The sequence below is a fragment of the Mobula birostris genome, chromosome 5 (assembly GCF_030028105.1).
Source record: "Mobula birostris isolate sMobBir1 chromosome 5, sMobBir1.hap1, whole genome shotgun sequence".
Classification (NCBI taxonomy): domain Eukaryota; kingdom Metazoa; phylum Chordata; class Chondrichthyes; order Myliobatiformes; family Myliobatidae; genus Mobula; species Mobula birostris.
In genome coordinates, this window is record NC_092374.1 from 78,470,017 (window position 1) to 78,487,966 (window position 17,950).

General features: G+C 41.5%; 1 protein-coding gene across 1 annotated transcript in view; it reads left to right on the plus strand.

Moving 5' to 3' along the window:
* The window catches only part of LOC140197782 (RNA exonuclease 1 homolog), a 69,168-nt gene extending 64,580 nt beyond the window's left edge, over window positions 1–4,588 (plus strand). Inside the window, exon 16 of the mRNA XM_072258229.1 lies at window positions 3,462–4,588. Coding sequence (XP_072114330.1) covers window positions 3,462–3,553 — 92 coding nt within the window. The 3' untranslated portion in view covers window positions 3,554–4,588. The remainder of the gene's footprint in view (window positions 1–3,461) is intronic.
* The last annotated feature ends 13,362 nt before the right edge of the window (window positions 4,589–17,950 follow it).

Genomic DNA, 17,950 nt, shown 5'->3' on the forward strand with positions numbered 1-17,950 from the left:
AGTGGACTACACCTTTATTTCTTCTACCAAGGTGCATGACCGCACATCAAAGTGTGTGATTTCCCATTCACAAATTCATGCTGACTCCTAGTCAGACTGTCTATCCAAATGATGGGATGGGCCCTACCTGAACTGTGCTGGGACCAGGTCCTGATTAATCACATAACTAAAGCTGTGAGTTGGGGGTTGAGGCTCAACAGTTTGTGAAAGTAAAAGGGAAGGAGAGTGCAGAGAGTTTTCAGAGATTGCCAGGATTAATTACGCCAAAATGTTTAGAAAGGAATAAGAATTTATCTTGGTAATATGGAGACAAAATTGAAAAGGGTGGTGAATACAGGACTGAATGTGTTATATTTGAATGCATGGTGTATACAAAAAAAGGTAGATCTTGTAGAGCAGTTAGAAATTTGTAGGTATGACATTGTTAGCATCGCTGAGTCGTAGCTGAAAGGTCACAGATGGGAGTTTGGCATCCAGGGATGCATACTGTATCAGAGGGGAGTCAAAATGATAAGTGGAAGGGGGACTAATTACGGAGATTAGAGAAATCTGTGTTCATGCTATCAGGTTTATCATGGCATGAACATCAATTTCTCTGACCTTCAGTAATTACTACCCCCTTCCCCATTTTCTCCTTTTCAATTCCCATTCTGGTTCCTCTGTTACCCCTTCTCTTCTCCTCAACCTGTCTATCACCTCCCCTTGGACCCCTCCTACCCTTTCTTCCATGGTCCTCCATCCTTTCTGATCAGAATCCTTCTTCAGCTCTTGATCTCTACAGTCAGACTGCTTCTTCAGCCTTTTACCTCTTTCAGCTATTACCTCCCAGCTTCTTATTTCCTACCTACCCACCCACTCTCTCCCTCACCTGGCCTCATCTATCATGTGCCAGCTTGTACTCTTTCTCCTCCCCCTACCTTCTGTCTTCTGCCCCCTTCCTTTCCAGTCATGATAAAGGGTCTCAGTCTGAAACTTTGACTTTTATTCCTCTCCATAGATATTGTCTGACTTTTGAGTTCTTCCAGCTGTTTGTGTGTGTTGATAAAATAGCTTCAGAGTTTGCACTGTAGCCTTCCTGTTAAGGGACTGCTTGAGAAATATAAAGCATGAAAAAAAAACCTAAATAGAAGATGGATAAGCCCCCAAGGCACGATGGGGAATACCCCAGGTTACTGAGACAGGCAGGAGGTGAGATTGCTGATGTTTTGACAGCATTTTTGTGTCCTCCATTTCCCCAGCCACAGGCAAGGGCCGAGAAGACTGGTGAGTTGCTAATGTTCTTTTTTTTTTCAAGAAGGGAAATAAAGATACTCCTAGAAACTCAACTAGTGAGTCTAGCATCAGTGATGGGGAAGTTAACAAAGTGGCTTACTAGTGGTAAGAGAATTCTTTCTTAGAAATAGGGTCTATGAGCATTTGGAAAACCTTGGTGAATTAAGGACAGTTGTAGAGTCATAGTCGTAGATCAAGCACTGCCACACAAAAACGGGCTCTTCAGCTCACCTATTGTGACCAAGTCCTATTCTGCCTTATTCTTCATACCCATCCCATCCATGTACCTATCCAATTTTCTCTTGGATGTTGCAATCCAACATGCATTCAGCTCATCTACGAGCAGCTTGTTTCACACTTGCACCACCCTCTGTGAAGAAGTTCCCCCCTCAGCTTCCCCTTAAATATTTCACCTTTAACCTATGACCTCTAGTTCTAATAGGCTTTGTATAGAACAAGTAGTGTCTTACCCCCTTGGATTTTTTTTTTTGTGGTGTGAAGGTAGAATTTTGAGTGCTGTCTACATGGATTTTAGGTTTGACCCATATGGTAGGCTCATCAAGAAGATGAAAGCAAAAGGCTCAAAATGGTTTGACTATTTGATTTAGGGTTGACTTGCGCATATAAGAAAGAGGGTAACTTATTAATGGAACTTATTTTAGCTTGAGGTTTGTAGGGATCTGTATGGGGTTTGTGATATAAACGACCTGAATGAAGAGGATAGATGGGTCAGTAATCTTGCATACAAGATCGGTTATGTTATGCATTGTGTAGAAGATTATGAAAGGATTCAGTGGGATTTAAGTCAGTTGCAGTTGTGGGCAGAGAAATGGCAGGTGGTGTTTAAACTTGTCAAATGTGAAGGTTTGCACTTCATGAGATTTAATGTGAAGAGGGAGTACTGTTAATGGCAAGTCACTGGAGTCCAAATCAATAACCCCCTGAAAATGGATGCACAAGTTGATAGGGTAGCAAAGAAGGCATGGGACATGCTTGCTTTTATTAGTTGAGGCACTGAGTTGAAGAGATGATAGGTTAATGTTGCACTGAATGTGGAGCATTGCATTTGTTTCTAGTCACCCATTATGGAAAAGATAGAGCAGCTTTGGAGATGTTGCTGATGAGGTGTATAAGGATTCTGCCTGGATTAGGTATGTGCTACAAGGGACGGTTGGACTCTGCCATTTTCTCTGCTGCAGCAGTCTGAGGGGAGACCTGGCAGAAGCTTACAAGGCTGAGAGGCACCAATGGAGTAACTAGTGCTGGTAATGTTTTCCCAAGTTCAAAGCATCTAATACTAGAGCACAAGCATTTAAGGTGAGAGGGGCAATGTTCAAAGCAGAGAACTGGTAGATTTTTTAATGTAGAGCTGCTGGTGTCTGGTTTGCACTGCAGAGGTGATAGTGGAGGCAAATACAATGTAGAGGTGTTTAAGAGGCTTTTCATTAGGTGTATGAATGTGCAGAGAATGGCAGGATATGAAGCGGGATTAGTTTAGTTATACATTTAATTATTTAATTCACTGGGGGGGGAGGGTGGGCAGGGGATTGACTTCAAAAGCCTCAAGGTAATTTTGCAGCTATATTAAACCCCTGGTTAGGCCATGCTTGGAATATCGTGTCCTGTTCCTGTGCCTCATATATAGGGAGGATGTAGGAGTTTTGGAAAGGATGCAGAGCAGATTTATCAGGATGTTGTCTGGATTAGAAAACATGTCTTATGAGAGTGGGTTGAGCGAGCTAAAGTTTTCCTCTTTGGTGCAAGAGGTTGGGAGCTGACTTGATAGAGATGTACAGGATTATATGCGGCATAGATCGACTGGACAGCCGAGACTTTCTTCCAGGGTGGAAATGGCTAATACAAAGGGGCATAATTGTAAGGAGGTTGGAAGAAAGTATATGGGGAGGGATGTCAGAGTTAAATTCTTTACGCAGGGAGTGGTGCATGCAGGAGGTGGTAGGCAGATAGATTAGGGGCATTTAAGAAACTTGAATAGGTACATGGACTGTAGAAAAATGGAGAGTTATTAGGAGGAAAGAGAGTAGGTTCAAAGGTTGGCACAACTGTGGACTGAAGGCCCAGTTTCCATGCTTTATTTGTCTATGACTGTACCTGCTGCTAATGCATTAATGGTATGAAATACTGCAGGCATGAATTGGCAACTAATGTGAGTTTGTTTCTTATGCCAGCACAAGGGTCTGGATCTATTGAGAAAGGGTGTGCATGCATGGAACTTGTGCTGTGTAAAGTGAAGGAGGATGCCAAAAGCGGGAAGCGATGAGACCACTCGAAAGAGGCAGTATTCAGATGGAACAATAATTCTGGATCCATTTAAAATGGGCAATCCCTAGTGAATTTTCTTGTTGAAGTTGAATCTTCCTGTCAGTGCTTGCTTTTTGCCTTTTGTGGTTGTACTCTGCTTATATTCCTGGCAAAAGTTCAACTCTGTTACTGCTTTAGCCACTGGTTGTATTTGCCATTGCATATTTGTGTTAACAGTATCAAATGTTAGAAGGAGAATACAAGTGTTAATGCACACCTTGGCACTTAAAACACATTTTCCCCTTGAAGGAATAAGGGGGTTGGGTTACATGTGGCTTATTTAGTCTAGTAATTGCTGACCTGTGTTGTGATGCAAGCGAAGAATTAAATTAATTATTGTGTTCAGTGGTCGACATGAGACCACAATAGTAAAAGTATTTTGACTGTTACTTTAAATGTTGAAAGATGAGAGATTTTTCTGTTTTGTGTAGAAGTACGACAAGATTATGTTCAATCACTTCTAGTGCCATCAATAAACTTCAGTTGGTATTCCATACAACCAGAGTGTGATCCACAGCTAGGAAAGCAAAACTGTTTTTGATGTATTCTTGATAGAATGTGCAGCAAAACAGAGGCAAAATGATGGTCATAAAATACAAAAATACTTCTATTCAGCTATTAAAGCAAATCAGCACATATCCAGGATAGTTCTAGATATGGTTGATAATAGTTCTCTCTATTATTTGCCTGATATGAACTGAGCACCCAAGTATGCTCACAGGCTTGCCAAAATAACCAATATGTTATCAGTAAATTGCTGTTGTACTTTCAGATCTATGAGGAAAGACAGGATACTCTACAGTGACCTACATGTGAAAAGTGCAGGAAGCATTTCTATAATAAGATCCTGCAATTAACAAAGATTTGATGTCCTGCTTTCCAGAGCTTTTGTTTTGGTATTCTGCCACATTTATTGGAACTGCTTTTATTAAACAGGTGTTATAATTTTTTCATTAAAGCAAGTGTAAATTTGATTGTAAGAGGTGCTACAATAAGCCTTGCAATTTTAATTATTATGTGAATGGGACAAATTAAATATGTAAGTATGGCCTTGCAGAGTTCAGTATTCACTGAAGTTTAAAGGAAGGTTTCTTAGAATAATACATTGAGCAACCAACTGGGGAGCAGACTAGGGTCTAGTATTGCATCATGAGAGATTTAATTAATAATTTTGTAGTAAAGAGTCCCCACAAAGAATGATCATAATGTAGATGAGTTTGAGGTTATAGAGAAAATAAGATCTGAAACTATGGTCCTAAACTCAGTCAATTATAATGGTAGGGGGTCACTAAGCTAGAGTGAACTGAGAAAATAGACTTGTAGGTAAACTGGCAGATTAAGCTCAGAGGTTTAATTGTTCATAATTTTCTGTTGAGACAAGGGAAGGTTCTATGAGCAGGTGAGGATCGTCTGAAAGAAAGAGAAGATGTTGAACGGTAAGGATTAGTGATTGGTCAGAGGTGGAAAGTTTTCAGTAAACAGTAATGGATGACTAAGAATATTATAAATGGAGAAAATTAGCATATATTTTAACGAAGACAGTTAAAGTAACTTTATCTTCAGAAGATAATATAGGGGAATTAAAGAAAATTTGCTTTGCCTCTGTCTTCACTGTGAAAGGTAGATATGTAAATGATGTATTAAGAGGGAGGAACTTTCATTTTCATCATTTATAGTCTTGTAGAGTACTACTGCTCATAAACATGCCCGTTAGTCCATCTAGTTCATGTTGCCCAGTCCATCAAACTGCTCCTGGGAACTTAGCCCACTATACCCTTCCCATTCCTGTACTGTACTTGTCTAAACTTCTCTTAAATGTTAAAATTGAACCGGCATTTACAACATCCATTGGTAGCTTGTTCCACACTCTCACCACCCTTGGAAGAAAGTCCCCTTCAAGTTCTCCTTAAACATTTCATTTTTGACCTTGCACCAATGTCCTCTAGATCTAGTCTTGCCCAATCTCAGTGGGAATTAGGGTAAATTCAAGCAGGCTATCTACACTACTCATAATTTTGTATACCTCTGTCAAATCTCCCCACATTGTCTTGTGCTTCAGCGAATAAAGACCATAAGGCATAGGAACAGAATTTGGCTATAGAATCTCTCCACCGTTCCATTATGGCTGAATTATTATCCCTCTCAATCCCATTCTCCTGCCTTCTTCCCGTAAACTATGATGCCCTGAACTAATCAAGAACTTATCAACCTCCAGTATAATATACTTTGTCTTGGTCTCCACATCTATCCATGGCAATGAATTCCACAGATTCACCAATCTCTGGCTGAAGAAATTCCTCCTCATTTCTATTTTAAGTGGACTTCCCTCTATCCTGAGGCTGTGCCCTCTGACCCTACACTCGCCCATGATAGGACACATTCTTTCCGCATCCACTCACTCTAGGCCTTTCGATAATTGATAGGTTTCAATGAGATCTCTCCTCATTCTTCTAACCTTCAGTGAGTACAGGCCCAGATCTATCAAACAGTCCTCATACATTAATCCTTTCATTCCTGGAATCATTCTCACAAACTTCCTCTGGACCCTCTCCAATGCCAGCACCTTTTTCTTTGGATGAGGGGCCCAAGTACTCCAAGTGTGGTCTGACTAATGCCTCATAAAGCTGATATTTTTAACTTTCTTTTGCCAAAGTGCATGACTGTACATTTCCATACACTATATTCCACTTCTTTGCCTGTTCTCCCTAAGTCCTTCGGTAGATTCCCTGCTTCCTCAACCCTACCTGCCCCCTTATTGTCTGCAAACTTGACCACAAATCCATCAATTCTGTCTTCCAAACCATTGACCCATACAGAACACTACTAGTCACCAGCCTTTAGTTTTTGGCTCCTACCAATCAGCCATTTTTTTTTTTATCCATGCTAGGATCTTTCCTGTAACACCATGGGCAGCCTCATGTGCAGCACCTTGTCAAGGGCTTTCTGAAAATCCAATTAAACAACATCCACTGACTTTCCTTTGTCTATCTTGCTGAAAAGAATTCCAGCTGATTTGTCAGGCAAGATTTTTCCTTCAAGAAACCATGCTGACTTTCAGCTACTCTTAATGTGCCTCCAAGTACCCTAAACCCTCATCCTCAATGGGTTCCAACAGTTCACCATCTACTGAAGTCAGGCTACCTGGCCTAGAATTTCTTTACTTCTGTCTCCCTTTCTTTTTAAAGAGTATAGTGACATTTGCAGTTTTCCAGTTTTCTGGAACCATACCAGAATCTTGTGATTCTTCAAAGATCATTATTAATTCCTTCATCAGCTATTTTTTATTCAGAACCCTGGGGTGTGGTCCAGCTGACTTATCTAGCTTCAGACCCTTTGACTTCCCAAGCACTTTCTCCTTAAAATAGTACTACACTCATTTCAGCCCCCTTCCCAAGCACTACCTTCTTGATAATAGCAACTACACTCATTTCTGTAACACCTGCTCCCTGACACTCAAAATTGTGGCATACTGCTAGTGTCGTTCACTGTGAAAACTGTTGCAAAATACTTACTAAGTTTGCTATTTCTTTGTCTTGATTACTGCCTCACCAGCGCCATTTTCCAGCAGTTCAATATCCATTCTCACCTCACTTTTATTCTTTTAATGAAAGATATTTCAGATATATAAAGTCTTAATCTATTCAACCTTTTCCTGTAATAAGTCTACATGTCCCAGTAACATCCTAGTAAATTGGCCTTAAAACTCTTATCAATATCCTTTCTGTAAGTAGGTGACAAGAACTGCACACAGTACTCCAAATTTGGCCTCCTCAATGACTTATACAACTTCAACATAACATTAGCATTACATCCTCCTTGCTCTTGTATTCTAGTCCTTGCAAAATGAATGCTAACATTGCATTTGCCTTCCTAACCGCTAACTCGGCCTGCAAGTTAACTGTACTCAATATTTTGATTATCAAAATGTACCAAAAGCTTTCTTTATGACCTTGTCTACCTGTGACACCACTTTCAAGGAATTATAGAACAGTATTCTCAGATCCCTTTTTCTACCACACTCCTTTTCTCTATTGTTCTCGCTGTATGTCCTAGCTGTTTTGTTGTCCCAAGGTGTAACTCCTCACACATCTGCATTAATACCATTTGGTATTTTCCAGCCCATTTTCCCCAACTGGTCCAGATCCTGCTGCTAGCTTTCTTCATTTTCCACTATACCCTCAATCTTGGTTTCATCCACAAATTTGCTGATCCAGATCACTGATATGAGAAACATCACCACTAGCACTGATCCCTGTGGCATGCCACTAGTCACAGGTCTCCAGTCAAAGAGGCAGCCATCTGCCGCCACTCTCTAGCTTCTCCTGCACAGCCAATGTCAAATCCAAGTTACTACCTCATCTTGAATACCAAGCAACCAAATCTTCCTGACCAACCTCCTGTGTGGTACCTTGTCAAAGGTCTTGTTAAAGTCATGTAGACAACATCCACTGTCTCTTTTTCACCAACTTTATTGGTAACCTTAAAACTTGGTTAGACATGACCCTATATGTACAAAGCCATGTTGACTATCGCTAATCAGACTGTCTATCCAAATTCTTGCATATCTGGTCCCTTTGGATGCTTTCCAATAGCTTACCCACCATTGATGTTAGGCTCACCAGCCCATAATTTCCCATCTTATTCTTGGAGCCTTTCTGGAACAACAGAACAACATTAGCCATCTTCCAATCCTCCAGAATATCACCCATGGCTGAGGATGTTTTAAATACGTCTGCTGAGACTTTCTTCCTACTCGGACTGTGGAAAGACCTGAACAAATTAATGGACCTGATGGTCTGCATCTTGAGGTCTCAAAGTGGCTACGGAGATGGGCTTATTTGTTGTAATCTACTAAATTCTGGCATAGTTCCCTGAGAATGCTATGCCACTACTTAAGAAAGGACAGGGATGGAAAGCGTGAAACTAAAGGCCAGTTGGCCTAACATCTGTTATTAGGGAAAGTTACCAAGGAATTATCACACAGTCAACATAGTTTTATGAAAGCTAAGCCAAATTTGGTCAGGTCCTTCAAGAATAAACTGAGTGGGCTAAGGGGAACCCATGATATTGGGGCACCATGCCATTGCAGTTTGGGCTTCAGAGTTCGTACTTTAATTCCCGTGTCCTCTGTAAGTAAGCTTTTACATTCCTTCCCACGTGAGCTTGGGTTTCCTCTGGGTGCTCCGGTTTCCTCCCACAAACCAAAGATGTACCATTAGTTAAATGGTCATTATAAATTGTCCTGTGATTAGGTTTGGGTTAAATCGGTTGCTGGGCAGTGCAGCTTGAAGGGCCAGAGAAGCATGTTCTGCACCATATCTCTAAATAAATCAATAGTATACTTGAGGTTCTAAGACTCGAGTACAATCAACTCCTTATGTTGATTGTGTTCTTAGTTAATTCATTCACTTTTGATACATGCAATTAGATTTTTTTGCCTTTAAATTTGGCCTTTTAACATTTTTCCTTTAAAAGTTTGCTGCCTACATTTCTAATTTCCATTTCTAACTTTACCACGTCCTTCCTGACCCTCATCAGAGGTTCTCAGCCCAACTTGCATTGAACTATTTTTCACTGTTACCCAGCCTGACAGTTTTGGTTCTTAAGGATAGGAGAGGTCTTTAACAACGCTGGAGGCTCTGTGCATGCAGCCCTCTGATAAACACTCAGCTGTCACATTAAGTACAGGTGTGTAAGCCAGTGTGGTCTTCTGCTACCATAGCCCAGTCATATGTGTGGTGCGTTTGGGAAGGGGGTGAAGAGATCCCGCTGATGTTTTTAGCACCAAGATGACTAACCCTTGACTTTGTTATTTCAGGAGAAAGGAATTCAGCTCCAGTAGATGATCAGTCTTGTATTATAAGTAGTTCACATTTGAGCAAAGGACTGAGTCTTCTGCTGGAATGCTAATTTCCTCCCATGTGGCATTGTCAAGGTTTGCCAACACTTTAGTCGCCAACATAGAAAAGTTGCGGTGTAAAAAAAAGAGTTTGCCCCGGACTGGGTATGATCCCACGGGAGCTCAGGGAGAAGAAATTTCCCTGGTCTGGGTCAGATCCCACAGGATCAGGGAAAAAAGGAAGAGTGAACTGGACTGGATTGTATCCTAAGCATAGGTGAATGCCTTGATTGTGTGTATGTGGATGACAATGTGAGAGTCTCCTGTCCTTAGCCTCTAAAAGGACTCCAGTAGTGTGAATGTTTGTACATTATGGACCAGAAAGCGTTAAGTATATTGAAATATGGGTGAGTATTTGCAGAAAAGTTGTTAGAGAAAGTTAAAGTAGTGATAGGGGATTCCATAATTAGAGGAATAGACACGAGATTTTTTGGATGCAATAGAGTCACCTGGATGGTATGTTGCCTCCAAGTGCCAGGGTCAAGAATGTCTTGGATCAGGTTCATGGCATTCTAAAGGGGGAGGGTGAGAAGACACAAGTCTTGGTATATATTGGCACCAATGACATAGGTAGGAAAAGGGAGGAGGTCCTGAAGAGAGATTTTAAGGAGGTAGATAGAAAGCTGAGAAACAGGACCTCCAGGGTCTGAATTGCTGCCTGTGCCACGTGCCAGTGAGGGTAAGCATAGGATGACTTGGCAGGTGAAAGTGTGGCTGAGGAACTGGTGCAGGGGATAAGGTTTCCGATTTTTTCCATCATTGGGAAATCTTTAGGGGAAGGTATGACCTATGCAAAAGAGATGGTTTAGACCTGAACCTGAGGCGGTCCAGTATCCTTGTGGGCAGGTTTGCCAGAACTGTAGAGGAGGTACTTTAATTTGGCAGGAGATGGGCAACTGAGTGATAGGGCTGAAGAAGGGGCATTTGGTATATAGGCAGAGGCAGTGTGTCATAAGACTGTAAGGAAGGTCAACAGATAACGGCAAAATCGCAGTTAGTGGGATGAATTGTAGTACAACAGGATCAAAATTGAAAAGGGTGATGAATACAGGACTGACAGTGTTACATTTGAATGTATGTAGTATTCAGAAAAAGGTAGATAATCTTGTAGCGCAGTTTGAAATTGGCAGATATGACATTGTGGTCATCACTGAGTCATGGCTGAAAGAAGATTATACTTGGGGGCTTAACATCCAAGGATACACATTGTATTGAAAGGACAGGCAAGTTGCTATGGAGAGTGTGGCTCTGTTGGTAAAATAGAAATCAAATCCTTAAAAATAGATAATACAGGATCGGAAGATGTAGAGTCGTTTTGGGTAGAGTTAAGGAACTCTAAAGGTAAAAGTACTTTGGGAGTTAGAAACAAGCCTCCAAAAAGTAACCAGGATGTGTGCTACAAATTATAATGAGTTAGAACATGCATGTCAAAAGGGCAATGTTTATGATAGTCATGTGGGATTTCAATATGCAGGTAGATTGGGAAAATCAGGTTGGTGCTGATTTTGGATCCCAGGAGAGAGAATTTGTAAAATGCCTACAAGATGACTTTTTTTAAAAGCAGCTTGTGGCTGAGCCCACTAAGGGATCAGCTATTCTCGATCTGGTGTAGTGTAATGAACCAGATGTGATTAGGGACCATGAGGTAGAGGAGCACTTAGGAGACAGTGATCATAGTATGATAAAATTCACCCTGCAATTTGAGAGGGAGAAGCTAAAGTCTAATGTATCAATATTACAGTGGAGCAAAAGGAATTACAGAGGCATGAGAGAGGAGCTGGCCAAAGTTAATGCAAAATCCAGCAATGGCTGGAGTTTCTGGGAGCAATTTGGAAAGTGCATGATAGGTACATCCCAATGAAGTATTATAAAGGCAGGATGATGCTACTGTGGCTGAAAAGGGAAGTCAAAACCAACATAAAAGCAAAAGAGAGGGCATAAAATATAGCAAAAATTAGTGGGTAGTTAGAGGATTGGGAACCTTTTAAAAACCAATAGAAGGTGGCTAAAAAGCCTTAAGAGGGGATAACAAAATGATGGTAAGCTAGCCAATAATATCAAACAGTATACCAAAACTTTTTCAGATATATAAAGAGTAAAAGAGATGAGAGTAGATATTGGACAGCTAGAAATTGACATTGGAGAGATAGTAACGGGGTGCATAGAAGGAAATGGGGGATGAACTGAATGAATATTTTGCATCAGTCTTCACTGTGGAATACACTAGAAGTATGCTGAGTTTTAAGTGTGTTAGGGGGCATAAGTGAGTACAGTTGCTATTAATAGGGAGAAGGTGCTTGGGAAGCTGAATGGTCTACGGATACATAGATAGGTTGCCTGGACTACACTCCAGGATTCTGAAAAAGGTAGCCGAAGAGATTGTGAAGGCATTAGTAATGATCTTTCAAGAATCAATAGATTTTGGCATGCTTACTGAGGAGTGGAAAATTGCACATGTCACTCCACTCTTCAAAAAGGGACAGAAGCAGAAGAAAGGAAATTATAAGCCAGTTAGCCTGACTTTAGTGGTTGGGAAGATGTTGGAGTCAATTCTCAGGGTACTTGGATGTACATGATATAATAAGCCACAGTCAGCATAGCTTCCTTAAGTGAGAATCTTGTCCCGACAAATCTGTGGAATTCTTTGATGAAATAACAAGCAGGATGGACAAAGGAGAATTGATGGATGTTGTGTACTTACATTTTCAGAAAGCCTTTGACAAGGTGCTGCACATGAGGTTGCTTAGCAAGATAAGGTACTAGCAGGGCTGAAGCATTGACTGATTGACAGGCGGCAAAGAGTGGGAATAAAAGGAGTCTTTTCTGATTGACAGGTGAATAGTGATGTCCTGCTCGGTTCTGTGATGGGACTGCTGCTTTCTACGCTGTATGTCAATGGTTTTTATGACAGAATTGTTGGTTTCGTGGTCAAGTCCGATCCTATGAAGATAGGTGGAGGGGCAGGTAGTTATGAGGAAGCAGGGAGGTTGCAGAAGGAATTAGACAGATTAGAATGGGCAAAGAAGAGGTAGATGACGTATAATGTCAGGAAGTGTATGGTCATGCACTTTGGCAGAAAGAATGAAAGTGCAGACTACTTTCTAAACTGGAAGAAAATTCAGAAATTCGAAGTGCAAAGGGACTTGCGAGTTTTTGTGCAGGGATTCCCTACAAGTTAACTTGCAGGTTGAGTTAGTGGGGAGGTTTTATAAAACACTGCTGAGGCTTCACTTGCAGTATCGTGAGCAGTTTTGGTCCCCTTATCTAAGAAAGGATGTGCTGATTTTGGAGTGGGTTCAAAGGATGTTCACGAATATGATTCTGTGAATGAAAGTATTATATGAGGAGCTTTTGATGGCACTGTACTCACTGAAATTTAGAATAGTGAAGGGGAATCTCATTGAAAACTATCAAATGTTGAAAGGCCTAGATAGACTGGATATCCACAGCCACACCTACGCTCTGTCCGCCAGAGAAAGCAGGATCTCCCAGTGGCCACACAGTTTAATTCCACATCCCATTCCCATTCTGATATGTCTATCCACGGCCTCCTCTACTGTAAAGATGAAGCCACACTCAGGTTGGAGGAACAACACCTTATATTCCGTCTGGGTAGCCTCCAACCTAATGGCATGAACATTGACTTCTCAAACTTCCGCTAATGCCCCACCTCCCCCTTGTACCCCATCCGTTATTTATTTTTATACACACATTCTTTCTCTCTCTCTCCTTTTTCTCCCTCTGTCCCTCTGACTATACCCCTTCCCCATCCTCTGGGATTTTCCCCCCTCCCCCTTTTCCTTCTCCCTGCACCTCCCGTCCCATAATCCTCTCATATCCCCTTTGCCAATCACCTGTCCAGCTCTTGGCTCCATCCCTCCCCCTCCTGTCTTCTCCTATCATTTTGGATCTCCCCCTCCCCCTCCCACTTTCAAATCTCTTACTAACTCCTCCTTCAGTTAGTCCTGACGAAGGATCTCGGCCCGAAATGTCGACTGTACCTCTTCCTAGAGATGCTGCCTGGCCTGCTGCGTTCACCAGCAACTTTGATGTGTGTTGCTTGAATAATTCCCTGTTCAGTTTTAATATGCATGATAATGGCATCTGTATGAAGTGAAATTGTCAAGAAACGGTGCAGTATATATTGTTTAAATGCAGTTCCTATTAAGTGCACATGAACATCTAATTGCTGAATTGAGATCTTTGGGACAGATACAGTTTAACATGGAACATTTATTGGGATATCACTGCCATTGTAATGTATATAAGTGTGCATATGACTTTCTGATAAGCTTCAGAGTTTTTGGATGAGTAATGAGGTTTTGCATAGGGAGTATCAGGGACATCCTGGATTGTGATCTCAGGATTGCCACTGGTGCCATGTGCTAGTGAGGTCAGAACTAAGTTTATACAGTTTAACACATGGCTAAAGAGCTGGTGTAGCAGGGAGGGCAGAAGATTCTTGGATCATTGGGCTCTCTTCCAGGGAAGGTGGGACCTGTACAGAAGGGACAGCTTGCACCTGAACTGGAGTGGGGAAGATTGTTAATGCTGCATGGTGGGATTTAAGACAGAGTTGCAGGGGGATGGGCAGCAGAGTGTGAGAACAGTTAGTGGAGAGGTTGTGGAGACAGATGTTGGTAAGACCTCAGACAAAGTTAGGAATCAAATGGTTGAGCATGGTGTGACTGGTGTCATGAGCTGCAAGAAGTATCATCAGCCATGGTGAAATGGCGTAGCAGATGCGATGGGCCACATGGTCTAATTCTGTTCCTTTATCTCATGGTCTTATGGTGAATTTAGTGAACTTCATACAATGTGCTCCATTGCCTTGCTGGCTGCTGCCCTCACTGGCTTCTAGCATCTCTTTCTCAATTGCTTGGGGTACGTTTACTCTCTGTATTTGGTCTTCACGATGACTTCTGACACCATATTTGTTCTTAATAAAGAAAACTCGATGTAGTTAAAAATGCTGGCATGTTTTTATTTGGCAATTCTAGCCCGATCCAATTGCATGTGTGGCCAGCTCCCCGACGGCACTTCCAGTTCTGAGTGAACCACCTGCATTGCACCTTGGGAACCACAGTTCTTTTTATTATATACATAAATAATAACACAGCCTTTGTGTTTGTGCTTGTCCTTGTCCTACAGAGAATCCATCCTCCTGACAGCCAAATTTAACGGGAAGCATCTCTCTCTAAATGATGGTCCTTCCTTTGTACACTTCTTTTTACATAGGAGCAGAATTAGGCCATTTGGCACATTGAGTCTGCTCCACTGTTTCATCATGTTGATCCAATTTTCCTCTCAGTTCCAATCTCCTGCCTTCTCCCGGTATCCCTTTGTGTCCTGACCAATCAAGAATCTATAAAACTCTGCCTTAAATATACATAAAGGCTTGACCTCCACAGCTGCTTGTGGCAAAGGAATGCACAGATTCACTTCTCTCAGGTTGAAGAAATTCCTCCTCATCTCCATTCTAAAAGGGCACACCTTTATTCTGAGGCTGTGTCCTCTGGTCTTGGACTCTCCCACCATACAAGGCCTTTCACCATTTGATAGGTTTCAATGAGGTCTCCCCTCATTCTTTTGAACTCCAGTGAATGTAGGCCCAGAGCCATCAAACACTCTTCATATGACAAGCCATTCAATCCTGGAAACATTTTTGTGAATCTCCTTTGAACCCTCTCCAGTTTCAGCACATTCTTTCTAAGATAAGGAGCCTAAAATTGTTCATAATAGTCCAAGTGAGGACTCACCAGTGCTTTATAAAGTTTCAACATTACATTCTTGCTTTATATTCTAGAAATGAATGCTAACATCACGTTTGCCTTCCTCAACACAGACTCGGCTGCAAACAAACCTTTAGGGAATCCTGCACAAGGACTCAAGTCCATTGCATCGCAATATTTTTGTATTTTTTCTCCATTTAGAAAATAGTCAACCCTTTCATTTCTTCTGTCAAGGTGTATGACCATACACTTCCTGACACTGTATTTCATCTGCCATTCCTTTGCCCATTCTCCTAATCTATCTAAGTCCTTCTGTAGCCTCTCTACTTCCTCTAAGGTACTTGCCCCTTCTGCTATCTTCATATCGTCTGCAAACATTGCAACAAAGCCATCAATTCCATAATCCAAATCATTGGCATATAATGTAAAAAGAATCTGTCCCAATACAAACTCCTGTGGAACACCACTAGTCACTGGCAGCCAACCAGAAAAGGCTCCCTTTATTCCCACTCTTTTCCTCCTGCCAACCAGCCATTGCTTTATCCATGCTAGAATCTTTCCTGTAATACCATGGGCTTGTAGCTTGTTAAGCAGCCTCACGTGTGGCACCTTGTCAAAGCCTTCTGAAAATCCAAGTATTTAACAACAACTGATTCTCCTTTGTCTATCCTGCTTATTATTTCTTCAAAGAATTTCCCTTGAGGAAACCCTGCTGATGACGGCCTATTTCATCATGTGCCTCCAAGTACCCTGAGATCCCATCCTTAATAATTGACTCCAACACCTTCCCAACCACTGAGGTCACACAAACCAGCCTATAGTTTCCTTTCTTCTGCCTCTCTTCCTTCTTGAAGAGTGGAGTGACATTTGCAATTTTCCAGTGTTCTAGAACCATTCCAGAATCTAGTGATTCTTGAAAGATCATTACTAATCCCTCCACAATCTCTTTAGCACCCTCTTTCAGAACCCTGGGGTGTACACCATCTGGTCCAGGTGATTTATCTACCTTCAGTCTTTTCAGTTTCCCAAGATCCTTCTCTCTCTCGTAGCCTCACACACTTCATGACCCCTAACACCTGAAACTGAACCACACTGCTGGTATCTTCCACAGTGAAGACAGATGCAAAATACTTACTGAATTTGTCCATCATTTTCCTGTCCCTCATTACTACCTCTGCAGCATCATTTTCCAGTGGTCCAACATCTAAAAGAACTTTTGGTATCCTCTTTAATATTATTGACCAGCTTACTTTTATATTGCACTCTTATCTTCTTAGTGACATTTAAAGTTGTCTTCTGTAGATTTTTAAAAGTTTCCCAATCCTCTAACCTCCCATTAATATTTGCTCTATTATATGCCCTCTTTTATGTTGTCTTTGACCTCTCTTGTTAGCCATGGTTGTGTCATCTTGCCTTTAGAATACTACTTCCTCTTTGGGATGCACGAGGGGTGATTGATAAGTTCGTGGCCTCAGGCAGAAGGTGTCAATTTTAGAAAACCTAGTACATTTATTTTTCAACATAGTCCCCTCCTACGTTTACACACTTAGTCCAGTAGTCGTGGAGCATACGGATCTTGGACCTACAGAAAGTGTCCACAGCAGGTGTCACTGATAAGTTCGTGGCCTAAGGTAGAAGGAGATAAGTTATACAGCTCTCATTACAGGCACATGCAGTTCAATGCTTTGAGTGATTATGCAGAAAGTTTGAAGTTAATAACTCATCTCCTTCTACCTTAGGCCACAAACTTATCAATCACCCCTGATGTTATTAACTTCAAACTTTCTGCATAATCACTCAAAGGGTTGAACTGCACGTGCATGTAATGAGAGCTGTATAACTCATCTCCTTCTACCTTAGGCCACAAACTTATCAATCCCATCTGCTGTGGACACTTTCTGTAGGTCCAAGATCCGTATGCTCCACGACTGCTGGACTAAGTGTGCAAATGTAGGAGGGGACTATGTTGAAAAATAAATGTGCTAGGTTTTCTAAAATTGACTCCTCCTACCTTAGGCCACAAACTTATCAATCACCCCCTGTATATATCCTGTGAGCTCCAAATTGCTTCCAGAAATTCTAGCTGTTGCTGCTCTGTCATCATCCCTGCCCGTGTTCTTTTCTAATCAATTCTGACTGACTCCTGTCTCATGCCTCTGTAATTCCCCTTATGCCACTGTAATACTGAAACATCAGACTTTAGCTTCTTCTCAAATTTCAGGGTGAATTTGTTCATACTAGCATCACTTTCCCCTATGGGTTCTTTTACCTTAAGGTCACTAATCAATTCTGGTTCATTGCATAACACCCAATCTAGAATTGCTGATCCCTTAGTCGGTTCAACCATGAGTTGGTTTAAAAAACCCTCCTGGTAGCCACTCTAGAAAATCTCCCTCCTGGGACCCAATCTACCTGCATATTGAAATCCCCCAGGACTATTGTAGCATTACCCTTTTGGCATGCACTTCTTAATATGCCAAAACTCTGATCATATATTTATACAGTGAGCAAACATAAAGTTTTCAGAGTGGTTTAGAGCTACCATTCTTCAATAGTGGATCCTAGTCACATAAAGAGGTACATGGACCAGTAGATGATAGCTTAGAAGCTTCAGATCTAGGGGAGGAATCAATGATCTCAGCTGTGTCAGCACTTTGCAAACTTGTCCACCTTCTGAGCTTTCTTCATGACCCTTTCTTCAGCAAATTCCGCTCCTTTTTGAAGG